This window comes from Paralichthys olivaceus, chromosome 1 (assembly GCF_024713975.1).
Source record: "Paralichthys olivaceus isolate ysfri-2021 chromosome 1, ASM2471397v2, whole genome shotgun sequence".
Taxonomy (NCBI): Eukaryota; Metazoa; Chordata; class Actinopteri; order Pleuronectiformes; family Paralichthyidae; genus Paralichthys; species Paralichthys olivaceus.
In genome coordinates this window covers 5507517-5535065 of record NC_091093.1, presented here as the reverse complement: position 1 = coordinate 5535065, position 27549 = coordinate 5507517, and the positions used below count along the sequence as shown (strand labels likewise).

At 41.4% G+C, this 27549-nt stretch overlaps 2 protein-coding genes across 9 annotated transcripts in view; one reads left to right on the top strand and one right to left on the bottom strand.

Moving 5' to 3' along the window:
• Window positions 1–12839, top strand: part of LOC109625191 (multiple C2 and transmembrane domain-containing protein 2-like) — a 32099-nt gene extending 19260 nt beyond the window's left edge. For all 8 annotated transcript variants that reach the window (XM_069534005.1, XM_069534178.1, XM_020080327.2 and 5 more), the window contains 14 exons: window positions 149–279; window positions 652–838; window positions 1870–1963; window positions 2074–2176; window positions 2343–2445; window positions 2635–2736; window positions 2829–2903; window positions 4124–4243; window positions 7154–7267; window positions 8172–8213; window positions 9971–10080; window positions 10352–10461; window positions 10918–11015; window positions 11907–12839. In XM_069534005.1, coding sequence (XP_069390106.1) covers window positions 149–279; window positions 652–838; window positions 1870–1963; window positions 2074–2176; window positions 2343–2445; window positions 2635–2736; window positions 2829–2903; window positions 4124–4243; window positions 7154–7267; window positions 8172–8213; window positions 9971–10080; window positions 10352–10461; window positions 10918–11015; window positions 11907–11954 — 1437 coding nt within the window. In that variant the 3' untranslated portion in view covers window positions 11955–12839. The remainder of the gene's footprint in view (window positions 1–148; window positions 280–651; window positions 839–1869; window positions 1964–2073; window positions 2177–2342; window positions 2446–2634; window positions 2737–2828; window positions 2904–4123; window positions 4244–7153; window positions 7268–8171; window positions 8214–9970; window positions 10081–10351; window positions 10462–10917; window positions 11016–11906) is intronic.
• Window positions 12840–17519: 4680 nt separating this feature from the next.
• On the bottom strand, window positions 17520–18551 carry LOC138411975 (high choriolytic enzyme 1-like). The gene has a single exon (XM_069533842.1). The coding sequence runs from the start codon at window positions 18469–18471 to the stop codon at window positions 17683–17685; it is 789 nt and encodes a 262-aa protein (XP_069389943.1). The 5' UTR covers window positions 18472–18551; the 3' UTR covers window positions 17520–17682.
• Window positions 18552–27549: the final 8998 nt, after the last annotated feature.

Here is a 27549-nt window from a genome sequence, read left to right as displayed (position 1 = left end):
TGAGTTTAATGAGTACAATAACATTATTAAAGAGATTATAGAGGCAATGTTGCCTGCCTGAATTTGAATTCCTACCGTCATTGTTTTAAAGTACAAACCAGTGATGGTGAAAGCATCTTATAATATTCTCGTGCTATCTCTGATTCAGAATCACTGCAAAGTGGCGAATCCTCAGTGGAGAGAGAGGTTCACCTTCAATCAGTTCGTGGACAGTCCAGAAGTCCTGGAGGTGGAGCTCTGGTCCAAGGAAGGACGAAGGACAGAGGAGAGTTTGGGAACGTGAGTCTGGATTCAGCTCTGTGACATGTCGTCTGTTGTGCACATATAAACACACAGGTTCAGTTTACACATGACTTGTGGCTATTCCATGAGTCTAAAAACTAATGATGCGCCTCACAAGGCCATGAACTGCCTGAACCTAGTGAACAACTATTCATGTGTAATAGATATAAACTGAAGTATGATTCTGTAAATGCCTGGTCTGTTGTTCACCTTGACCGAAAGTGACGTTGTGAGATATCAAAGAAGAGATTCAGTGGCTGTAATTTGAAACATCTTTATCGTGTCAGATGCATTTATGTCTGAATGTTGTGTGTATATGTCACAGTGTGCATGACTGTGACTGTGCTGTGTGTGTTTGTGTGTGTGCAGGTGTGATGTGAACCTTTCCAGGGTCCCTCTCAATCAGAGGCAGCTGTTCACAAACTCACTGGTACCGGGGAGGGGACGTTTGGTTTTCCTGCTCACGCTGAACACGTGCAGCGGAGTCTCCATCTCTGATCTCTGCGCTGCACCTCTCGAAGAACCTCAGGAACAACAGAACAAGCTGGACAACTATGTAGGTATTTCTGTGCTGTGTATTCCCTCATCATCAATGTGTATTTAATTTTAATATAAAAGTAAAAACGAGTTTCTTTCAGTTCTCTTAAAAATGACAAGAAATCCAGACATGATTCTCTGAGTGTCTGTTGGAAGAGAGCATTTCCTCTGCTCTGTGTTGAAGGACCAAAAGATGGCAGTATCTGTCTGGCAAAGTGCTGAGGGAGTCCTGCTCTGTCACTGCTGAGCTAAAGAGAAACATGCTAGAGACTGTTTAAAAAATAAAATGCAGTGATTGGAAGGTTGTGTGAATGTAGAATTGTATGATAAATATTGTTTATTGTGATTAAATGTCAAGCATTTGATTTGACTATATCAGTGCATTTATATGCACTGACTCTTTGAGAACATGGCAAGTTGGTGTATTAATGTTCTCAGGGGAATACTGAACATTTCTAATTCACCTCAGTCATTTCATTCTTTCAGCAAATATTTGGTCTAACATGTCTCTTTAATTCTAGATGTAAATGTCCCATACAATATTATTTAAAATTAAAAAAGTGTCTCAGTGCTCAGTTTATGTAGCAGTTTGTTTAGGGAAAAAAACCTGCATTTACCGACAAGCCTTTATCTGCATATGTTATGTACATTTTTTATCTACTAGTGTGCAAACCAGTTTGCAGACATTTAAGGAAAATACAGACTATGAATATGACAATAAATTATTATCTGTTAGGTTTTAATAGAAACTTGAGGCCTAGGAACAAGGATTTAGCTTTTGATACAGATATCATATCCAGGGAAGAATTTCAATGATTTCTCAACATATATTAAGTTTAGATGCTTTCACTGTTTCTCACTCCTGTACTGCAAGGGAACGAAAGTCTTACACATATATCTAATGATAATCCAATGCTGTGTGCATTTTGATGCAGGTCAAATTATTCCATGTACGAAATAGCATCACTTAGTAGATGATGTGCAAAATTTGATGTTCTCTTTAAAGCTTTTCTAATTCAAATGCTTCTTGTCCATTTACTGTCTCCACAGAGTTTGAAAAGGTCTCTGCAAAACCTCCGAGACATTGGTTTCCTTCAAGTCAAAGTTATCAAGGCTGCAGATGTACTGGCTGCTGATTTAAACGGTGTGTTGATGTTATGTTAAGTTCATTCTTGAAGGTTGTTGTTTCAGTGCAGTGGATGGCAGGACCCCAGCGTTAAAGTGTTGTGTCACGTTTTGTGTCCTGTTCTGTAGGAAAGAGTGACCCGTTCTGTGTGTTGGAACTGGGGAATGACAGACTTCAGTCTCACACCATCTATAAGAGCCTCCACCCCGAGTGGAACCAAGTCTTCACATTGTCAGTTTCACTTTGTCTTCTATCATAAATACCATCTGATGTTTGCACTTTGAAGGACGTGTGTGCTTTTTGTTGTATCTGCTGTTTTACTGCAAGTTGAAAAATTGTGACCTGATTCTGTTGTGAGTGCTGGTTTGTAAAGATCACCTGACCTTGTTCATTGCAGCCCTGTCAAAGACATTCATGATGTTCTGGTGGTGACCATCTTTGATGAGGATGGAGACAAGGCGCCAGACTTCCTGGGAAGAGTTGCCATCCCCCTGCTCTTGGTACACACCACCTCACTAAGAGTCCATTATACAGACTATCGACTTATCTATTAACACTCCGTTCCTAAATGAAAGTGAAGAGGGTGATGACAATACTGTGGGTTGAAGACCTGTTAAGATGTAATCCAGCATGACTGATGGTCAGGTTCATGGCAGAGTTCAGCACCTGATGCCCTTTTTGTCCTGCAGATCCGCCGGGGACAACAGATCACTTACCCACTGAAGAAAGAGGACTTAGGTGGGCTGTCGAAGGGAAACATCACTCTGGAGCTGGATGTTATTTTTAACCCTGTAAGGAAAGGTTGAGTCCGACATAATGGATATAAAATATGGGCCTGATTCTATCTGCTTCTCAATGCTTCTTTACACATTTTTTTTAACAGGTCAGAGCGAGTATAAGAACCTTTCAACCCAAAGAGAGAAGATTCATGGAGGATAATCCCAAATTTTCTAAAAAGGTTTGTCACAGTTCAGACAAGTTTATTCCAGGGTTGAGGAATCAGTTTGCATGCAGTCAGAAAATATAAATACGTGATACATACCTTTTTTGATAGGAGTAGCAGAGCAGTATCGTGAATGTTAAATTCGATTGAATCAAATTACAGAAAAATGATCAGCATCAGAATTTTGAAGTTTAAAAATGGTAACAGTGTCTCATCTTTGAATTTTATAAATGTTTTTCAAACTTGTATCGCTTCATGTTATATGGTAGTAAATCACTGGAGTACTAGATTTTACAAATTCTTTCTTTTTTCCCCTCACCCTTTATGAGCTTAGAAAAACCATTGATTAAGAAAGTAAGTGGTGAATGGCTCGAATATAAAGATAACCGGTGATTTTAAATGGTAAATGGTTTGTATTTATAGAGAGCTTTTCAAGCCTTGATCCACCACTCAAAGCGCTTTACACTACAGTTTGCCATTCACCCATTCACACACACATTCATATAGTGCATCTGCTCTTTAACTCTGAAACTCCATAAAATGTATGTTAGAAGGAACAAACCGTGGTGGTCTCTACACTCCAAAAATATTTCTGTATTTGTTTCATTCTTGAGAAATGTATTTATATATATAATACATTAAAGAGCTTATAGACGGAGAAAGGGAGAAGAAATGTTGAACAACTAGACTAGCATATTTTTTATCAGCACATGAATACCTTTAGCCTTGATTTTCTCTAAAAGGCAACAACTCCAGAAGCAGGGCTTCCCTTTGCCCACAAATTAGTTGAATTGAGCTTTAATTGACCCCAACTGTGACAGAGCTCTTGTCTCCTGTTCTACATTAGTTTGATATACAGTGTGCATGACAGGCTGTGACACGGGGTGCCTGACTGTCTGTACTCCTCACAAAGACTCATTGTTGCGAGACAATACGTTGTTCACTAACGCCAAAATTGGCTTACACACGGAGGACCCGGATTGTACCGTGCAGGTTTTCAGTTTGTTTAAATGTTGAAAGTCTTGGTTGACAAAATCAGGTCAGATTACTGACGTGTTTTGCCCCCTTGACCACAATGGCTCATGCCAAAACCCACCAGCTACTCTCACTGTTTCACTAGCTCACAGTCAGAATGTTCCCTGTTTGACGTGATCAGAGCATCATTTGGTTTGTTATTATCCAAAATAGAAAAAATAATGACATTCATATTAATGTTTATAATCTGTATCTTTCAGGCTCTGGCGAGGAACGTGCTGCGTGTTCAGACACTGTACAGGGCTATCATGTCGACACTGCAGTACATCAAAAGCTGCTTCCAGTGGGAGAGCGTTCAGAGGAGCCTGCTCGCCTTCCTGGTGAGAAGCTTTAACTGCTTATCAACACACTTATCTGCATTTTCCTCTGTTTTCCCTCCAAGGCTGCAGAAGACAACTGCATTCTGGTTCAACCCCTGTTTGAACTCTCCCAGCGCGAATCTTAATCAATGCGGTCTTGGGCTCAGCAGAAAATGCAGGCTCAGCCACGGCTCCGTGTTAGCGTGGACGCTCTCAGTGTTGCGTGTGCCGTGGATGCAGAGTTGAGCCTCAGCTGGAGGAGAGTAGAGTCCCAGTGGAGTAGAGACGGTCTATTTTTGTTCTACTTCCCTGACAACTCATTAACCCTCTGTCCAATCTGTGCTCAGTTCAACTTAGACCCCCCTTTACTGACAGAAGTCCAATTAATTGGGTCTTCGTAGATAAGACAGATTCTCCATCAGTCTATTGTTCAGTAAAAGCGTTGGACATGTGTAAAGACACAAAAACAGCCCTTATGTTTTTATTAAAATGGGGGCTGATCTTTTTGACTTTATTCTCTCAGATTGAGCTCCATCAAGGTCATTCAGAGTTCTTTATGTTTTTACAGCCCATGTCCTGTAGATGGCACTAAAGCTTTTCTCAGTATCTGAAGACTTTCTTATGAGACTTTCAAAGTGAAACTGTACACCAGCCAATAGTACAGTTTGTTCAATTTGCTGTGAAGAACGGGAGCTGGAGCCCAGATCTGTTCTCTGAACACAAGCCACTCTTTGTGTTTTAAGTTGAAGTCGTGAATGTGGTTTATAATCTTGGAGCTCTGTGGCCCAGTGCGTACTAACACCAGAAACTGCTTTTTTATTTAAGTATTTGTACCACAGTTCATGTACATGTGCTCACAATGAAACGTCAGTGTTTGTTGGCAAAATATTATATGATTATAATAATTCTGAAGAATACCAAGTCTCCTCTCTATTACAAATAGTGTTGATTCTTAGGGCCTATACTGTAGTTTTGCCTGAATATCAGACACACACACACACACACACACTGAAATTATAATTGTACAAGCATGAACACACACATCCTCCCACTGCATCTCAGGGTTGGAAATACAGTACCATCTGTACTCCTGTTTTCACACTAATGCTCCCTGCTTTTTTTAAGCCCCACCGAGGACAACTAGATTCCTGCCTAATACCAACACATAAGAGAAATGATTGAAAGCTTCACTGTATACGACAGGATACTGTGACAAACCACCTGCAACATCTGGGTCACACACCTTCGTGCAAGCAGCTTTAGTTGCTGCACTTATTAGGTCTCAGTTCAGTCCTGGTGGTGTCAGTGCATTACCCTCTGAACTACAGTATAATACATCACTGACTTTCATCGCTTTTTTTGGTAAGATGGTCGGCCTTGCTTTTTTATTTTTTTTATTTTTATAAACAGCATCTGTACTGTTAATCGCAAAATAAAGCAACAGCCGATTTCCAAGTCGCACGTCCCCATCCTCCAGTTCTATCCAGCCTCCACCCAAACACACAACAGGAGAGGGGTCATCCAAAATACAAAGAGGCTTTCTAAGACAAAGAAGAAAACAACAACACAATGCTGAGAGGCAGAACAGTAACATAACTCCCACATGGAAGTTGGAGTCAGCAGTGAGCTTCCACCCCATCCTCTGGTAGTATAAAGAAATGTATGTGTCCCACTTGTGGAAATAATGATTTTATCTATATTCTATAAGACAGCAATAACTTCTCTGTCTCGTGGTCCTGAAAAGACGCTCTGCATATGTTGTCCAATCCCTGGGAATAAGTTGCCGTCCAGTCATTACTGCCAACCAGTCAATGATTTCAGATAAATATTCAGCACACCCCTCCTCCCTCAGTGGATCAAGTGCTCTTGGATTACCTCTGTGTCATGCAAACCCTTCCCTAATAATTGGTGTGGAAATCCTGCTGCATTCAGATAATGTGCTGCGACCCTCCAGTTCAGTAGCTCTCCCCTCCATTTGGTAGCCCTTCACATGTTTTATTTTCTCTGATCTGGATTGTATTTCCAGATCCCTTCTTTTGCTGTTGAAGACTGTGTAATGCCTCTCAACCTGAAATGCGTCGCAGTTATCACAATCTTTATGGGCCGAGGATACATTTCCACCAAAGCGTGACTTGGCTTTCCCCTCTTGTCCCCAGCTTGGTCCTTGCTAATAAAACATAACCCTTTCAGTGAGGGACTGGTTTCATCTCCTCTCCCAGGCCCTGGTTTGGCTTGTGATAACACAGACAAGAGCGTGCTTGGCTTTTTGCACATTAAAGCCAATGGTGGCGGCGGCAGTGGAGGCGAGGAGGCGAGGAGGAGGAGGAGAGGGAGTGGGGGGAGATCTGCCATCTTTTATGTCAGTTGGTGCCTCAGAGGAGAGTGATGTCTTTACCAGATGTTCACTTCTATTTTTATTAGCATTTAAAAACCTGTAAACTGCCCCCCCACGCCTTTTGGCTCATTGCCATTTTGGCCGGCGCTGCCTCTCTGACAGGATTATTTTATAGCTCCATTTAGCCGTGCAGTCCAGACATCACAAGCCATGTGTCTTTATTTTCTCATCCATTTCACACACGCACAGACACAGGTGGAATGTGCATCATAAGTGCCTTTATGGACGTTGATGACAGTCCACTAATGTACATGAGATGAGAGCAATTAGACTAAGGTTGTTAGTGTCAAAGCCAACGCAGGGATTGGAGATAGAGTCTGCCCTGGTGAGCGTCTGCAGAATATCTGTATGTCGGAAGCTGGGCTGTGATAGCAGCAGTGCAGCCTGCATCAGCTTGATCACTGCTTATGTAATCAGTTGTGGAGGGGATCAACCTTTAGCCAGCAGGGATTCACTGCAAATGTTTCTGAATGTGACTTAATAGTCGTGTCCCCTCACCAGCCTCCTCTCTGACCTCTGTGACCCTCTGCCTGCAGGTGTTTGTGGTGACAGTGTGGTACTGGGAGATTTACATGCTGCCCTTCTTCCTGGTTTTGCTCATCTTCAGGAACTACCTCCGGATACGCTCCGGTCACGTAAGCCACGACCTGGTGAGTGAAGAGCAGCTCCGTCGGCCTCGTCCGTCTTCATTTTGTTCTGGCTATTCAAAAAGCTGGTTCGTTTCCATAGCAACCAGCTGCACCTTTCTACATAACACAGAATAATAAAATAACAGTGAATGATGCAACACGGCATTATATCCTCAGCTAATTTGCCGAGCTTGTCCTTTATTAACACACCATTCTTTTTTGGGGGCCCAGTTCTACTTCTTGACCTGAGTCCTGCCTAAATATTATTAACAATCTTATTATAGTAACTTGCAGCTCCATTTTATCATTTCATAACTTTTTCATCTTTCATCAAGTGCAAAGATGAAATGTGATTTCTCATTAAATATTTGTTTTAATGAATATTTATTTTCATCAATACTAATTACTAAATTAAATGCCACTATCAAGGATAAGCTTTGATTGACTATTTAAGTATAATTATATGACTTGTACATTGTATCATCTGTACGGCTTATCCTTGATGGTTGTGGGGGTAGCTGCAGCGAGGGGAACCCTCCTTAACAGGTCGCCAGTGAATCACAGGGCCAGACACAACAAAATTGGTAAAAAAATGTGTTGCATCAAATAATCAAGAATGTTGCTCATCGTAAGACTGATTGATCAAATCTATTGTTTAAGGACGTTAGATTAATATAGTTTTTTCTTATTTACATAGTGCGACACAAGGATACATCCAAACAGATTTTTAACACATAGTAACTTATTTTCTGTGAGTTTGCAGTCAGCAGAAAAACTGGATTTTCACCACACTTACATTTTAATTGTCTATTTACAGATTTAAAATATATATGTGGAGCAATCAGTTGTGTTTCTGAGGTGTGATGACTTTATTATGTATGATCATGAGAATCTCACCTCTCCTTTATGATTCTTCTGTTCACAGGACAATATGGATTTGGGGGATGAGGATGAGGACGATGAGAAGGTGCGTACGTGTGCTGGCTTTTATTTTTCCAACTTCTTTGTTGACTCTGTATTTCTGTATTTCATGTTTAGAGCCGAATCTGTTTATAACCTGTTATTGATCCATTTTGTTAAGCTCTTTATTTAGTTACAAATCTGATGCATTTTGATTCTAGCCAACAACTGGATGTATTTCGTTGTAAACCTGTGGTGAGCAGAAGAAATTTGGGCTTAATGAAGACCTCACCAACCCGTTTCCACATGTCACAACACATTCATATGCTAATAGAGGGGAGGGGAGAAAGATTTTGCTGCTTTGGGGAAAGTCCCTGAGCTTAACACGCCCTATAATTCCATCAATATGGAACTAATGACAGCACTTAGACATGCTTTTTCAAAGCACCTCCTGACAGTTTGCGTTGAAAGTGTGACAAAGCTTTTAGCCAATGAAATATTTCTGTAGAACGGCAGCAGGTTATTGTAAATGTTTTGAATGGCCTGCGTCTGGCCGATGTAAAGCGGTTCTCATGCTGCTTCCAGTGGGAACGTGACCCTGAAGTGGTTTATTGCAGTGATGGATATTTGTGTGAGGTGAAGCTAAATTGTCCTGCATGTGGTTTTTCAGACTGATAGTCACTGTGCATCTGGAATATCCCAGGTTTGATCCCCTCTGCAGCTCTGTTCCCAGGCTCGTCTCGATGGCACAGAGCCAGCGATCGCCCACTGTTTCCAAGCAGAGGGGAACACATATCACAGAGATCACATAGTGACAAAGACCACGGCTTCAGCCAGTAAATACCCCCCCCAATAGTAACCACAACCACCAGTCCAACATCCCCACAGACCCTGTCCCCTTTCTTTAGTCCTGTAACCCTCCTCTGTGTTTGATATGTGGCCGAGTCTCTGTCTGAGGTCTGGCTCTCACCGCAGCCATCTTCAGAGGAACTGCTCTCCTCTGTTTTACTTGAAAGTCGTCAGTCCCTCGTGGGGTCTGGACCAGCCTTCTCTTTCATAATGTGAAGTCCAGTCTCGTCCTAAAGAGTGTTCACTTCAAAAGGACAAACTTTCAAACTACCAGCCTGTATTTTCACATTTTACAGACTCTCTTTTTCAGAGCGACGCTGAACGAGTCGATTTCACTGTCTTAGTTTCTTTCTCAGAAACGAGCGTCATCATGCAGTGTTGCAAGAATCAAACCTGAGGCCTTGAGAATGTCTCAACAATCAAATTCATCAGACAAATCTGACCCGAGATCAGCTCCTATTATTTGAGCCGACAAATTAGCACCACATATAAATCAAAATTGAGATGTTTTTCATTTTTGTTATTGTTAATGGTAAAACCAAACAGTGTCAAAAGTTTTAAGATATAGAATATAATCTTTTGTACTTGAGCTGTATAAAATATATACATATACAATGCTGACGGTCATCCTGTGTGCACATTTGAAGTAATAACATTTGTTTGTTTTTTTAAATAGTTTGACTTGCTGTTTAAAAGTGGAGCATGTAAAAACAAAATGTATCCAACAATGTTAATTATTCCTCCTTCTTTGGAGACTTGAGAAACTGCATCTGTTACTTTAAAAATTACAGATTAAATTAAATACTAATACAGTACAGTTTATACTTCTGCCACTTGATCAATCAGTTTATATTGTGGTGGTTTTATAAAAAAATTATCCACTTGGCCCAAAAATAACTATCCCTCCCAACACCTAACAGACCGAAGAGAAGAACTGAGAGTCGTTGACGATGTGTGTTGTTTGCTGTTATACAGGAGTCAGAGAGGAAAGGGCTGATGGAGAAAATCCACATGGTACAAGAAACCATCATCACGCTTCAGAACCTGCTGGACGCCATCGCATGTTTCGGGGAGAGGATTAAAAAGTAAGAACTTGAGGTCCAAAGATCAAATATTTATTTTAATTCAATCTGCAGGGATCTCAGATCTTTATGATCACAGTGTGAAAGGGATTGTAATTGTTCATTTGTATTTGAATGTATTGAATATTTTATCAGAATTACTTCATTGTCCAGTGCAAAAATTAAAAAGTCAAAGGGGCCTCACTCATATTTATTATTAGTGGATCATAATGTTCAATCAATGAATCAGGTTTGAACAAACATACTGATGTCTCAATTTTTTTTTTTTTGTCAGCACGTTCAACTGGTCTGTGCCGTTCCTGTCGGGTCTGGCCCTGCTGGTTTTCATCATCGCAACAGTCCTCACGTACTTCATCCCCATACGTTACATAGTTTTAATATGGGGTGAGTGTCAAGACCTGATGGTTGTTGTTGAGTGGTTTGTCTCATTTCAGCTCATATTCATCCATCCACTAACTATTCTTTAGTTATTTTGTATCGTTCTATTATTTACTGGATTTACAAGTTCACATGATTTATTTTTTCTCCGTATATTTTCTGGCTGCTGTGACTTCTTCCCTTTTATCTCTTTACAATAGATGACGATTAAAATGATGAATTGCAACACATTCTATTCTTAGATGACTGGAGACACTAGCTGAATGACTGAGGTGTATAATGTAACTCTTGCAGTCTGTAAAGTGAAAGTAAAACGAGAGGACAATAGACTCAGGTAGCACTAGAAGTGATATGTCTTGGACAGCGTGTGCCTCCTCTGCAGGGATTTGTTTGTGTGGAAACAAAGAGTGCAGCCAAAACAGACTCGCGTTAATGATATGTTGGTGTGAATTTCTGTTTTAGGCATCAATAAATTCACCAAGAAACTACGGAACCCGTACAGCATCGACAACAATGAGGTGCTTGATTTCCTGACGAGGGTTCCTTCAGATGTGCAGAAGGTAAGCCCCGCCGGATCAACCGGCCAGGAAGCCCAAAATCCCAGAGCCCGCTGGCTTTCCATTTTACTACCACAACTCCCAGGCATTCCTCACTGTTATATGTATAATTAGCTTCATCTGTATAATTACGTAGCCTCGTATAATTTCTGTTGTGTTTTGGTCATGATACATCCCTGGTGGAGGTCTTTGCAGCGCGGGCTGTTCCCAGGCTGAGACAGGAGACGCTGCTCCTGGTGTCTCCTGTTTGAACTCAGCACGAGTGTGAACTGTCAGCCAGCAGCTCACTGCCTCTCCTGCAGCTCTCTTCAGCCAATAAGAACTATTATAATGAACTGAATTTAGCTGGTATCGAAGAAGAATCCTAACTTTAATATAAAAATTGCCACACGAAATTCAAGCTGCAGGATTTTGCATTTAAGATCCAAAATGGCTGCCTTGTATCCAAAAAACAGATTTTTCTTTTTAACATTATAAAGTATTCACAAGAAATCTCTCCTCCTCCATCTGTGCTGACCTCTTTTCTTCCTTTATTCCCACTCTCCCTTCTGTCCCCTCTCTTTTTAAACGCCGTCCTCTCCTCCTCACCCTCTGTCTCCTGCTCTCTCTAAGCTGTTTGACCCCTTTTTGTGTCGTCCCTCTCCTTCTCTCATGCCCCTGGGTCTGTGTCTGACTCTCTGCAGTCTCACCACTGACTGCTGCTGTTCTGTCTGTAACAGGACATAGTCATTCTGCTCAGTGCACAACAACATCATGCTACACTACCTAAGAAAATAAAGTGTTGGGCAGTAGTAATGGAACAAAAGCACCATTAGATGATTGAAAAGAAATGTTCCAAAAAGACTAACCTCTTCACTTTTAATGGATAATGAGACCACGTCTTATTTCCTGCAGGTCCAGTACAGTGAGGTGAGAAGCAACCGGAAGAAGAAAATCCAGTAAACGGACCTGACGCTGCTGATGCTCTGTAGATCATTTCCAGTGGATTCTCACTTTTTGTTGTTTTCAGGGTGTGTGTTAGGTTTGAATCTTAATCCACTGTGGTGAGAACGCCGCTCAGCACCGCTCATATGCGCCAGCACCTAAAGACCTTTCAACCAAAGACATCCACGCCAAAGACCCTGCAGAGATTCCTTCACCACATTTTTACTCAAGTGTCTACTGTGCATTTCTGGAGCAGCTTGTGAAATAACTTTCAAAGATTGTATGTATTACTGGATGTACAGTTTATTCTTTTAGGTATTTAATCAGAGGCTACTTTTTTTAATATGTAGTATTTTCCTGGTCCCAAATTTTGTTTTCCTGAAACAAACTGAAATATCAGTTTTTATTTTAGAGACTATATGTAAAGTAACAGTTGTGTGTGTATATTTTTACATATACAAATATACATATAATATACACGAATCACCATAAAAAAAAACAGAAACATTGTAGCTGGTATAATACAATTGGTTACTTAAAACTTAAAGTAGCTGTTTTTACATGCTTGGACTGTGGTTTTCAATGTAAATGAATTTCAGGTCACATTAACTTTTACAACCTTTCACACCGTACATGTATTGTGTAGCAAATGTCATGCATTATATGCCTGCATTACTTGGCTTCACATTTAAATGGATATAGATGTGTGTTGATTCAGTACTAACTGACTCATTTTCCTTCAACATGATGATATTGATTTATTTTTACATGCAGAAGTGAGTGCCTGCGTTCACTTTTAGATTTTCAGTCTGTTTGTACTCACTTAACTTTATTTATTGATGACATTCACTGATGAAGACTGTGTTTTTCATTTCTAACAGCAATAAACACAATGGCACAGTGTATCATCTTTTGTCTTCCTCTCTGTTTCTGCTCTGTGCTGCGTCTCTGAATTCCCCTGCACGGCTTCTTCATCCTCTCCATGCTCCTGTGCTGCAGGATTGTGGGCGTTGAACAACACAGTTTCCGAGCCCCCTCTCTTCATTAGGCTTTCATGAAGCGAGGCGAGGCTGTTCGAGACCTCACTGGCACCCGGGCTCCCTGCTGTGTTGATGGCCCTTGGGCGTCGCCACAAGCAGGAGGACCTCCGCGACCTCCTCTCAGCTGCCGTGACGAGATGCCTGGAGCCAGCATCCTATCAAGTGCAGCAGCCAGACAAACCTCCGGTACGGCTGCACACCACACAGGAGCAGGATTTTTAAAAACCTGCCACAAGCAACAACAGCCGCACCAATTTAGGGATTGGAGAATTGGAATAGTTAAGATGTTGGCGCTCAGAGCAATACCCTGGGATTTATGGCTTTTAAGTCAGCACGCGTGGGCAGAGGGAAATGAATAAAATTAGAGAAAACTTCTCTCATAAAATACAATAAGAATCAGCTAGTTTTGTATCAGACGCTACACAAATGTCCTGCACATGAAAGTATTTGATGATTGACCTGAGTAGCTATTTGAGACATCAGAGCTTTGAGTCCAGTGATGTCTGTTCTCACTGTTAAATTCACTAAGTAACAACTCCTCAACAGAGATAAACTAAATATCCTTTAACTGTATTATACACATTTTATCCCACAGTGCTGCACCATATACAATTATATCATTTGTCTGGAGGATGGAGAGTATGGAGAAGACGTATGGCAGGCGATGACCTGTATATCTCCTCATCTAGTTATAATGTTGACTTAAGTATTCAATATTAATAACCCGCTGTCAAGGACACTGGAAGGACATCTCAATTTGACACTTATAGGCCCAGCATGAATATGTATAGGCAGCGAGACGCTTCAGAATTACCAAGTAAAATCATGGTCCACACGTTGGGACTAATGTGAGGTGGCACATGCATTCTGATGAGCCACAAATACAGCAGCTGATAGGTCTCAAAAGACTTGTTACAACAGGGTATCGAACCTGAGAACAGTCATGCGTGCGTGCATGTGCGTGCGTGTGCACAGAGACAGGAGCTTCATATAAGGCTCTGTGTGGACAGTAAACGTCCAGTATTATCTATTAAGCCATTCTTAACTTGGACTGGACTGTGTGTACATGTGTGGGTGGTTTGTTTGGTTCGATGATTGGAAACATAGGACACTGCCAGTGAGCAAACAGCAGAGCAGCAGGAAGCTGTTTCCACACCGACGGCCCAGTTGGTTGGTTCGTGGTTCTCTCTGTCTCTACTTCTGTGACTATTCACCTTCAGGCTGCTGCTGGTTTGAAATCGTGGAATAGAACATGCAAGAGGAGCAGGGATTTGATTTAAGCTACACTTTGATGGCTGATTCTAATCAAACTGTTCAGATCATATCAAGCTCTGCAGTATTGTTTACCCAGCAACAGGTCTGTTTTTAAGTGGCTCTTTTCCAGTCTTGACCTGTTCACACTCACATTCATAAAGTGCATCTATGTGCAGCACTTTCTCGATCAGACATCACTCACACTGAGTCCCCAGTGGGGGACGCTGCGATCGACCTGCCAACCTTCTGGTTAGTGGACGACCCGCTTTATCTCTAGAGCTGCTTGTACAGTGTTATGTCCTCTGTCTTCTTCTTATCATTTCTCTGTCCACACATCATAATAGATAGAACGATGAGGACATTTTTCTGAGCATTGGAATCACCATAACCATCATTGCTGTTGACCTCTAGCTAACAACTGCTAATGGGATTTGATCAAGAGGAGTTTTTCAGACTGCAGGGTTTGAGTGAGCAGTTTGACCTGCGCAGCTGAACACACTTTATAATGAACTTCTGCTTTCTATTAGAGGGATAAATAAAGCAAAGTATGAGGTTAATGAATTTAAAGTGGCAATAGACAACCTTTCCCCCCTTAGTGTGTCCAAGTGGTATTAATGTTGGCGCTGCTGTCACAGAGGCCAGATCACTTTGCATTTAATCAACAGATTATAATAATTTTCTCTGGTGCTCGGTTCAGAACGACCATCACCAGGAAAGGTGTTATTTATTCAGATTATCAAATGGAAAATGAATCACTGGTGGTTTGTTTCTGTTAGCTGCAGCATTAGTAGCATGGCTACCACTCATAGGCTGTATGTAGAGGTGGACAACGCTTCTCTATTCCACTGTCCAGAAATGAGCTACAGCACATGATGGAGGAGGCGGAGGATGGAGCATGGCATTGAGGCACCGGGTGTCAGCTATCAAAATAGATGCTCAACTTTATTTTTATCATCAAATAACTAATTAGAACCAAACTTGGACAAACATCAGTGTGATGAGAACTAAAGAGACAGCAACCATTGAAGAGAAACATTTATTTGACAAGATTTTGATTGTTTTGTTTGTTTCATGTGGTGGCATGGAGGACGTGGGGTTTTATAACCCATACTGCAACTAGCCACTTATTGGCAATCTAAACACTTTGGCTTCACTTTTGGGGAGCTGTTATGTCGTCCATCTTTTTATATAGTCCATGTTGCCTCCATCTTCCTGATTACTACATAAAACAAGAATCATTTTGAACTAGAAACTTCAACCTCAATGCGATGACAAAGGCAGAGTACTGTGGTATTAATAAGTGGGCAGGTTCTTCTCACCCGTCTAATAATAATTGTCCCACAATTCTCTCCATAGTCGGACTGAACATCAAGCGAATGTAAATGACTTTTTTCCACGAGATTTTCTTCCTAGCAGCAGACAGAATTCCACAGTCTTATAGTCACCAATCTACTGGCTTCAGATCTGATGAAACCGAAGCTACAGGAAGTTCCTGCGAACAGCCAAGTCTCTTAAATCACCGAAAACTGAGCGGTGTAATCTTAACAGTTCAGTTTGGTGCAAGTTAAACAAATGACATGTGTGAATGAGTTCCTTAGAGGTGCTGGCAGCAGGTGGAGTTACTTTGAGACAGAGAGCTGATTTTCTCTGACTCTCAACAAGAAAGTGAATGAGCTATTTCAAAAATAGCTTCAATTTGTCATTCATTTTGTCAGCAAAGATTCTACAGTCAACAGTTTCAACTTATCTCTGATCGACCATTTTGTCATCGCACGTCGTAATTTAAAAAAATATTTAGTTTCTCTTCAGTCAACAATCATTAGTTGTGTGTTGTTCATGTAATGAGCTTGATTTTCACATGCAGACCGTCCACATGCCGCCCCACCGCCCCCCTCAGTGCCAACAATCCTTCAGGGAGTCTGGGTGCAGGTAAATCACAGACGCAGTGTGTAGTGACTGAGCTGCTGCCCAGAGGCTGCGGGGCGACCGGGGCCTCTCAGAGTAGACCGACATCAAAGCTCTTGATCCAGAAGAGCCTGAGGCTACGAACAGCCGAGAGCTCTGAGTGACAGAGGAGCTGCAACATGACTGTGTGAGACAAACCAATATAGTGACGTTAGATCGGCCTTTTGTCTGAGCTTTGTTTGTCTGTGCTAGATCTGTGTAAGACTCTCACACTTTCAGCTGTTAATAGATTAAAAGTTCACTGTGCCACACAGCTCACTGACTTACACAGTAAAATGATGTAGCGGACAGCAGACCTCGTACTGAACTCTGAGAAAAACTTGAACATCACAGTCGTGTTTTTCAGTTTGTTGCCATATTTAAATCTTTTGAAGTGTTTATTTTTGTCTATAGCTTTTGCTCTCCACAACAGGCAACATCCACTGATCCTCAGGATGGGAATGATTCACTTGTTCCTTTGCATAATTATTTAAATGTATTACATCTACACCATTAGAAGGTTATTGTTTTGAAAATAAAAACCTGAACTGTTGAGATTTTTGTTGTATTTAAGGATCAGGCTGGATCGAGTTATGTTTTCGTTAGTATAGCAAACCTCATGGAAAAGTCAAAACTGTCTCGCAGTATTTTTGGACCTTTCCCACCTGCCTGTACCTCTCAAGCCCCAGTGCATTACTGGAAAACAAAACTTAAAATAATACTTTAAAAAAGGAAAATAATTTCCCTGAATGCTGAACTAAATTTTTCTGACGAAATGGTGTGAAGCAGTTCTTTCTTTTTTGTCAAATGTACCTCCATGGAACACGTCAAGTCCACTTGTACTTAATTTATTTCTAATTATTGTTTTTATATAATAATATGATCGGTACATTTTATTGATATAGTATACAGTTGAACTGTCTGTATTGAGGTCAGTTTAGTAAATTTATTTTTGTACAACCAGGAATTGGTTCCATCATTCCATCTACAACTTGTATCTCTGTCTTTAACTATTTATCATTTAAAAACCAGCTATTTGAACCAACCTTCACTTCTATTTGAGTGATCATTTTGTTTGTATTTTGGGAGGAGTATGAATTCTGTTCAATGAGCTCTGTAGCTCAGAGGAATGAGCTTCTTCAAGCTTTGAATTTGAACATTGCTTAGTTAGACAAACCACTTTTTGTGTTGGTTTGGGTGTTCATGGGTTTGCTGTTAAAATAGAGACTGTTAGTGCTACTGTCAGTTTTCTTGTCTGCGCTTTTGCCAATGCATGCAAGAGCATATTTACATAAGAATATTTTTTTATAATAGCAAAACTACATTTATTAAAAGAAACAAAACATTGGTTTTGCTTAAATTTATTAGAGTTGCATATCATTGACATGTTTTTACATTCAATCCAATATCCTCTTGCCTTAGTTGTGAAAGAATATAAGAAAAAACTTGTATTTGTCATTAAGCTACTTTATTTTCCTAAATGTTAACTTTAATCAGAAGCATTGTTGTTAGCAGCCATAGAGCCTGTTGATCCTCATGATGTCCCAGTAGGACATGCCCTGCCTCTGGCCTATCTGGACGTTGGGGTTGGGGATGGGGGTGATGCTGTCCCTCCCGTACTGGATGGAGAAGGCTGTTTTTCCGTAGTGCATGATGGAGGAGTAGTCGTAGGGAGTGTTCAGGTTGTTGGTGGCCTGCTTGTGGAAGTTGTAGGCCATCCGCTGGTTGATGTTCCCCCAGTTGATCCTGACGTAGTTGTCGCGGTCGCTCCTGGTCTGCTCGTGCTGGAAGCCCAGAGCGTGGTTGATCTCGTGCTGGATGATGCCGTGGTAGACGCAGCCCTGCCTGTTGAGAGAGAGCACCTGTCTGCCTCCCACTCTGCCCAGAGAGGAGAAACATCCGACTTTGTTCTCGATGCTGATGTAGTCGTACTGGTTCTGACGGGGGACGAAGCGGATGCAGGTCCGGCTGTGGAAGGCCTTCATGGCGCGGTCGATCTTCTGCCTCTCCCAGCTGGTGAACTCTCTGCTCACGGTGAAGGGGATCATCACCTGACCGTTGGAGGCTTTCTTCCACTGGCAGCTCTGGGACCAGCACATCATGGCGTTTCTGGTTCTGGGAGCGAGCAGGTCTCCTTCCAGCAGGATCTCATCGGTGGCGTTGTTGGAGGTCAGAATCCTGGTGGTGATGTCCATGGTGTCATCGGGGACGTCTTCTTCAATCACTTCCTCCTGGAGAGGCTGAGCCTGAGAGAGGCCGAGCAGGAGCAGCAGCAGCAGGCTGACAGTGGGAGTCATCTTCAGGGTGGGTGTGGAGGCTGTGGAGCTTCTGTGGAGAGGAGAGACTCCTGATGCTTAATGTTTGACTCAGTGCTGTCCAGGGTCTTTATACTCTCCTCTACAGGTGTGTCTGCAGGATTATTATGGGCTGGGGTCCACACTGCTAGGCCTGAACAAACCTTTTAAGGGAGGACTCCCCTGACAAACCTACTTTTTAAACACAGCATCTAATCCGCCAAGTGTTTCTGTCTATTTTGTCTTTGTGTCAAATTACCCTTTACCTCAGCTGGTTTTATGTCCCTGTGATCTACAAATGTCTTTTCAACAACCTTTATCAAAGCATATACGTATTAAAAAAAATTTGCCAAATTTGTGTGACCCAAATAGTGTTAGTTTTTGATGACCTGCGTAATTGAAATTCCCTGAGCACCTTTCATGACAAGCTGTTAAAGTTGTAGCAAAGGCTGTGTGTCCCTCTGTGAGGATGATAGACGGCCTATTGGAACTCTTGCATATGTAGAAGATGGTAATAGGTTCCTGTGGGACATGTTGCTGTGGCCGTGCCCGAGACGGCTCTTTAGTCAAAAAAAAAGAAGAATACTAAATTGTGTCGAACAGTCCAGTCCATTGTATAAAACCATCATGGCTGCCCGTCCATCAGGGACACTCAGTGTGTATGCCAGTAACATTTGTTTACAGACGCATAAATGCAAATATATTATGTATTCTCATTAAATTTGTTTTCTATTGTTTAATGAATCTGGGTTTAAACTTAATCACCTTTTAGTTTCTTGTTTACTTTGCGTTTTATTCATTTTAACTGAATGGGCAGATGAATGATTTTAATTTAATGTCAGGTCTCTTTCAAAAACATGTACATTTTTAAATGTAAAGAAATGAATGTTTTGTTGGTTCTTAACAATATTTGCTGGCTGTAATATGTCCTCTTGTCTCTAGAAGATATGAGCTCTAATTTGTTCGATTTAATTATCACATATAAACCTATTACACCTCCCTTGAATCCTGGCCTCATATAAAGTGTAAAGATGAATTGTGAAAAGAATGTGTTTTCTCTCAAACGCCCCCCTCCCTCTCTCTCAATCTCATCAGCCTCTGTGATTAAGGTTTGGCATTGGGGATTGTGCTGTCTTTTTGGAGAGATATTTCAGCTGCATTTCTGACACTCTGAAAGGAGAGGAAGATAAAGGAGGCGTCGGGGAAAAAACTCCTTCCCGTTGTGTGAGTCCTAGAGAGGGCCTTGAACCCTGCCATTCAAGCCTTTCTCTCCATCAGCTGAGTCTAATTGCCAGAGAGGACAGGAGACCCCGGGCCCGATCGTTCCTTATCCTCTTTAGCGCTTTCAGGCGAGTGAAAGGCGAGCTTCTGCTTTTGATCTTTTCTCTGATTCGCTTTTTCTTCTCTGTCATCCCTACCATCCTCTCCTCAGGAGTGACACCAGCTCCTTTCACTGGCTGCCCCCGTCTCCATCTGCCCAAAATAATGACCAAGGCCCAGGCATTATTAAACAGAGGTGGAGAAGGGAGGTCAGCACTGGGAGAGGGAGAGGGGAGGTCTGGATGGGGACTCCAAACTCGTCTAAGCAGGGGTGCCCCCATTTCCAAATCTACTCCGTAGCCTCTCTGTGTTCCCCCAGATTCATCCCTTAAAGTTTTCATGGCCTTAGCCTGCAGAAAGCCCATTCTTTAGCAGAGCATGGACGTGAAGGCTCGTCCTTTCCCAGAGGCACTGCTACAATAAGACCCCAGGCTGTTTGAGACAATGGGGCCTGTGTGATCTCTCAGCCAGACTCGGGATGAGACGATGCCTTGCTTGCCAGTCCCATGGGAGGGTAGAGCCAGTGGTCATTGTTGACAGCTAATAGACAGCATCTTTCCACTGGCAGGCCCCCCAGCAGACTGTGTCATTTTAGGTTGCTTAATAACAACACTCTGGCCGGACCCACGCAGGAATTCTATCGAGAACAGCAGTTTGTTTGCAGATGAAAATCATTCCCCTTACAAATCTCAAAAGCCAACACTGGGGGGTGATTGGATGAATGCAGCCAGTGAGCAAAGGAAGCATTCAGTGGGGGAAATTCAATATAACATATGAAAAGAGAAACTGGTCATATGTCTGAATAGAGCAGAATAAGAAGCATGTCATTCAGCAGGAACAATAATGCAGGCGTTTTGTTTTTCTGTGAGCGGAGCTGAGGCATACTGACGGCTAATAAACACGCTGACACACACAGTGCAGGACATCGGGCAGAGAAGACGAAACATTTCACTGTGCAAATACACTTTTCAGCACATATAGCAAATTATAAATGCAGACATTGTGTTTTGAATGAGTCAGATCAGTTTTAGAGATGATTTAACTGCTGTCATCTGTCTGACAGCTGCTTTAGTTTCCCGTCGGATGAAGTACATGCGCTCTTTGGGAACGTTCAGGGACACAGACTGTGGCTTTGACCCAGTCACATTCCTTGATTCACTTTTCGGACTGTTCACGGCCTCAGTGACACCTATGATGGACATGTGTGACATCTGTCCCATTATTTGTGGTCAAAATCCCATTATTACACATCAAGCATTAGCTGTCCCAGGACTGTGGTTCCAGAGGAGCGGTCAGGCCACAGGAACGATTTCATCCCCTGCATGAAATAACAAGCTGTGTTTCATCTAAAATATGGCACATCAAGAATTTTACATCTGTTCCTTCATCCAATTCACTTTACTGGTGGTCTGATCGAGAGCCACAGTTTCACAACAACATGTAAACCTCCCGAAAGTCCAAATGCCTCATGCCTACAGACCCCCCCACCAAAATAACAGCTGTGCTTTGTCTCCAACATTGTGATCTATTTTTCATGTGGATGAAAGCAGATTGAAAACTGAAGGCAGAAACTACTTTTCACATCAGATCTTTTACTTCAGTCGCAATATAAATAAAAGTTGAGTATTGCTTGACTATTATTAACAAAATATGCTTCAACTATCCCATTTAAAAGTATTCAAAGTAGAATTATATTACTGGATCATCACAGATGCATTTTTCTATATCATTTTACTGTTGTGTTTGGCTGAACCACATTTTCACTTACATACAAAAAATCAAATCGTGGTAAATTCCACTACTGCTTATAAGATGAGATAAAATATATTAATCCCACACCGTAACATTCAGTCATTACAGCAGCAGATTGTCCGAATGAGGTAAAAATAAGAAATAGAAAAGATAAAATAGATTAAAATACAGATAACATAATATGCACCTTTCACAACACATGTAAACTGTATTTGTAAGGTATACAATATCAATAGGAGTATAATAATGGTAAATTCACAGTAGTGCACTAAATAGCTTTATTCTATATATAGTATAATGATATAAGGATATATATATATTCTCAGTGACAATCCAGATGAGAAAATCCAGAAGTGCCTTCATATTTTGATACATTTACAGTATTTGTAAAAAGTCAGAATAAAGATGATACTAAAAATACTTTAGTATTTTAGTTCCCAGCTAACACTGAAAGAGAGCTAATGAAGGGCTGAGTATGTAAACATTATGGGATTTTTTGTTTCATGTGCTGTCTAAGCAGTTGTAGTTTTCTCTGTGCACTCAGAGTTTTTGTTTCCCTCTGTTTTTGTATGTGCAGCAGCAGTAGTAGTAGTAATAGTAGTAGTAGTGTCAGTGAGTGGCTCAGGCCAGAGTGTGATGGATCCTGGAGTGCAGGCGTAGGCGGGGGGGGGAGAGGAGATGGGGGGTGGGAGGAAAAGGGCAGAGTGTTAGGTCAGGCTGATAGAGATGTCAGCGCTGCTTCAGTAATCTTGTGACGCCTAAGAGACCGGCAAAAAAAAAAAAAAGAGAGGGAGGGAGAAAAAGCAGGGAGGGAGCAGGGCGGCTGAAAGACCAGCGGCTTGCTGACAGCAGAAACAGGGACCACCCCAACAACAGCAGCAGGGGATGGAGGGGAGGAGGGTGCAGTTTGGTGGTGGGGGGGAAAGGGGGGAGTGGAGCCGCGGGGGGAAGCTGATCTTCAGTTACACATTATAGCTGATAGTTAACCCTCCTCTTCTCTGCAGTGTGTTGGAAACAGAGAGTGGCGAGCCAGTCGTCGCCACAGTGGAGGATTTAAGCCCTGTCTACCTCAGTTAACGTTTCCAGCAGACTGCAGCTCTCTCTCATAGCACCCAATGCAATGAACCTAATGAACAGCACGCCAGTAAGGACGCCACAGGAGATTAGGAATCAAGGACATGGATTCTAGATCAATAATGGAGCTTTAGAGCAAATACCCTCTTTATACACACACACCCTTTGATTTGCTTCATGTCTAAATCTGACATTTGAATATAGTTCATTGGGTTAATAGCTTTTTTATTCAGTTTCTCTCAACAAGCTGCATGCACGCACGCACACACACACACACACACACACACACACACACACACACAAACACAAACACAAACGTACACACACACACACACTATGTTTCCTATGTTGTACATACTAAAATCTCAGAGCAGAAACCACATGTTGTGTATTTGAATGTGAACATGGAGCACTGTTCTGTTTAATGGCCGCCCCAGTAATGAAATGTGATTCAGGTGGTAGATGGATATCTGCAGTGAAATGTCTCTCCTCGTTTGCTGGCTGCGGCCCAGACGTCGCCTTCCGCTCGCTCTGGCTGTAAAGTGTGATTTGCGGTGTTTGGCCTTTTGTCTGGGACAATTATGTTCACCATTAACAAGCTGTCTTCTGTTATTGTTCATATCAATTAGAGGTGGACAGTAATTTGAGCTGATGGTGGAGATGGTGCTGAGGGTTTGGTTTGGACGTGTATGGGGGACGATTAATGTCACAACAAAGTCCAGCTTCTGTTCAGCTCTTCGATGGCAGCGAGTGGACGTGAACATTCCTCTGTATTTATTTCTTCTCTGGAACAGACCAACACTGTAGCTACATTTACTTACTTACTGTACTTAACTATATTATTTATGTATCTGTAGCCTACTTTGCTTGAAGTATTATTTGTGGTACTTTTTTCCAGGTACTTTTCTCTTTTACTTATCAGCATGTTAGATGTTCACATCATTTTTATGCTTTTATAAGTAATCAACAATGAGAGGGGAATAGGTTCATTGATCCAATCAGAGATGCCATGTAAAATTAGGCCCGCCTCCTGCAGCAGCAGCCTCACTGGTGAAGAAGAAACCTCTGAAATGGATTCAGAAGAGGACGAGGCTCAGCCAATATAATGTTTCAGTAGCATCATCTGCAGCATTCTCTCATAATATGACTATTAATATAATATTATTCTTGGAGTAATAATACAATACACACTGGAAAACTGATTCTGACCCCCAGTAATCGTTAAAAGATTTAATCTAATTTATTGAATTGATTTTAATGTGTAATTGAACCGTACTTATCTTTTCAAATGAATTTGGACATGTGCTGCCCATGTTTATAAAAAGTTAATTTGATAAAAATGTATTAGAAAAATGGGTACAATTTAATTGCCACATACAGCTCTGCCTGTGCAAAGAAGCGCACAATGTATTTCTATGCAATTTTGTCCATTTCTTCATGTTTTTAATTAACTAAAATATTTGCATATTTCCTCCATCCCTGGTCTCAACGTATCCCAGCCTGCATCATCAGGAGGACCCGGTCTTCAAAGGTCACATGTTCAGAGTCCGTGAAGTCTGAACCTAATTGTTGCATCGTTACAGACATTTTGAAGATGTCTGATTATTCATGTCACAAATTTTACTGTTAGCTACTTGACTGAGATGAAGCCTGAGAGTTACCTTCAAATTTGAACTCTTCTCACTCTGTTTTGTCGTCATTGTTCGCTGCCAAATTTCTTCTTGTAAAGTGATTTGTCACTGGTGCACAATGAATCCTGGGACAAGTTGATCCATGGAGGATCCTCTCATTGGATTCGTTCTTGCCTGGGAATGGAAGGGTGAATTTTGAAGGTACCTTTGAAATGAGACAGCCTAGTCACGCTGCTGTCATCCAGTCATTCTTCAAATGCAGCCCCCAAAGGATGCAGCCTCAGAATTGGGACACAGCTTATGTAAAAAAGACAAGGCCATCTTAGTTTGAAAAGCACCAGTTCTTTGGCACTGCTGTACTAAGAAGTACATTTTATTTGTCAATGCACAGCAGGAGAAACCTTAAGAACCAAATTAAATTCGAGCCACTTTCCTTCCAAATAACTGAAATGAATTAAGTGTTTCTAGTAGAGATGTCTGCAGCCAAAATATAGGGAGCTGGTATCAGGGACATCAAGATATTTGAAAGGATGGATGTTCACAAAATTCAGCCGATCAAATGCAGATCCTTTTTTTTGTATACTGTATGTTTGACTGATTTTTCAGCACTGTAGAAAACGTTCAGGTAACATTCCCATTTAAAGTGACACTAACTGTTTATAAAACAACATTGACTGTAATTATCAGTGACGCCACATACATCTATGATAACTTTCAGTAGCTGCCATCAGCCTGTGTGTAAATCAAACAGGAAGAGGTCCGGGTTTATTCCAGAGGCCACCACAACAGTGAGGAGTAACAGTGCAAGCGTAACTGTATCCATTCTTGGGTTGGGATTTTTTGAAGAGACATTTTTGTAATTTTTCCAGAACTTGTTTGTATTTCTAAATTTGTCTTGTCCCTTACGTGTTTGGATGAATTGTCTGCACACTTCCTCTTGCTTGCCTTGAAATGCTTCTTGTTAATGAATATAGTATTTTGAATTGAATTGCTGGCGGCAGGTCACATCATGCGTCACTGCTTCATGTTAATTCAGTGGGTAACTTGATGAGGGTCCAATGAGAATGTTGTGTGTTGTTGGTTTGTGCGCTCTGTGAAGCTATTGTCTACACAGCCAAAGGTGATTAAGCTCCGCTGTGTACCACCGCTGTCCGAACCTGATTGGACTGAGTGTTGGTGGTTCCAGCAAATTCATCAGAGTGGCACGTCCTTGCTCCAGCTTGATCCCAACACTGCTGTGATTTATACTTCTAGACTTCATAGTTTTTAATTAGGATCTTCAGTGTTTGAATCAAAAACCTTGTGAAAAATGTAGTGTGTAAACATATCAGACTGCTGCTTTTTAAATATGTATTTGCTGTAGATACCAAATATGAATCAAGTTTGTAATGATATGCAGTGATCATAGAGTTGGGGGTTGATATAACAGCTGTCAATGTAAATTCATCCCCCGAGTCTTTGTGTCTGATTACTCTTCACACTCATGGACCTGCTCTACAAACTGCACTTCCTAAATAAGTTAGGCAGTTAAAAATAATTACAAAATTAACTGCATAATTAATGCCCTATAATTTAATTTATTTTCCTTGACAGAGACCTTATACTTCATAATAAAAACACAGAGCAGCATCCTTGACTATATGATAATTGGTGTTCAAGTCCAGGTTTTAATTAGAAGAACGTTAACTGTAAAAAGGAAAAAAGAACAAAATTACTTTCATTCAGAGGAGATTGGAGACATCAGCCCAGAGCAGTTTCTGTATTCAGCCCCAACAATATTTATCATGTATTTCTTCTACAAGTAGATAAAATATGTGTATGTTTCCAGAAACAGCACCGAGAGTAATTGCTCCTAAATTAACCTCAGCTCCCACACAGCAATAACTTAAGAAAGAGCTCCTTTCATCTTGATTATAGGGATAGTGTGTGAATAGATATTATTAAGCAAATAGAAGTGAAAGTTTAAAAGTGGAGGGAGGTTTAAAAGAAATGGGAGGGGAGGTCCCTGTGTCGCTTTTTGAGAATTATTATCTTGTCTTGGATTACATTTCCTTTTTAGACCAGTGCCTGCAGAAACATGCCCACACTGGTGCTGATTTCAGTGTGGATGATTGCTCCCGCTGCTCTGTGGCATGAATAACACCTCATACAAGGGCAGCGGTCCAGTGCTGGAGCCTCCTCCTCCTCCTGCCCCCTCCCTCGTCTTTGTCGGCGCTGCAGAGAGGGCTGCAGGATGCCCGTGAGTGGCAGGGCTCAGATAATGACTTATTGATATGAAAGGATGCTGAATGACCCACGTGTGCATTAGCATGCCAGCTATTGGCAGCGCCACTGCTTTACCACTCAGAGCTTTGCTGATGCAATTACCTGTAGATGATCTGTACACACAGGTTCTTCTGCTGACACTTTATGTTGCTGTTTGTGCATCTTACTCTTCCTTCGTCTTCATCTTTTCTTAAAAGACACCAGTAAGTTAATTTTTTTTTCAAAGTACCTCTAACTAGAATAGCTCTCAGTAGAGCTCATACATCAACCAAGGCCCAACAGTCAATCAAGCTGCACCAAACTTTTCACATTCATTGGAATCAGTTCCTGTAATGTTTCTGGTTTTTTTCATCAAGATCCATGAATCAGTCCCTGTGAAACAGGGCCAAACATTCCTTGTAAATGAGAACAAGCCACATTGAGTTTGTCAGCTGCACATTGGGGCCAGCCACAAATTTCCAGCCCTATTCATTACCCTAAAGCAGGTGAAAAAGCCTACACCCCTATGAAACCACATTTAAATCCACCAGATCCAGATTTTTATCTATCTCACAAATCCTGCATCCGCCCCCGATCTAGATCTGCCTGACCCATCCACCAGGTTTAATCTGTTCATTTTTGTGTAATCTTGCTTATAAACAAACAAAGGAACAGGGGTGCTGCTCAGCTCTTGCAGCCACTGCTGTTCTGGGTTTGAACCCTCGTGGTTGAATGCACTTATTGTAAGTTACTTTGGATAAAAGCGTCAGCTAAATGATATGTAGTGTAATGTAATGGGTGAAAACAGAACTTTATGGATTGGTTTACACAGCTCAGACAAAGTCCACACTTTGCTGTTTTTGTTTAAACCTTTGTGTGGGTTCTTTGCCAGATTTCCTCAGTGTGCAGCCAGACACAATTCAGACACATGGTGCAGTTACTGTAGACTTGCATCTAGTGTCATATATTTTAAATTTTCAGATAAAAAGCTCAAAAAACACATTTCGATTTAAGGATTGTGGATGATTCTCCAATAGATATTTCTATAGATATAACCACA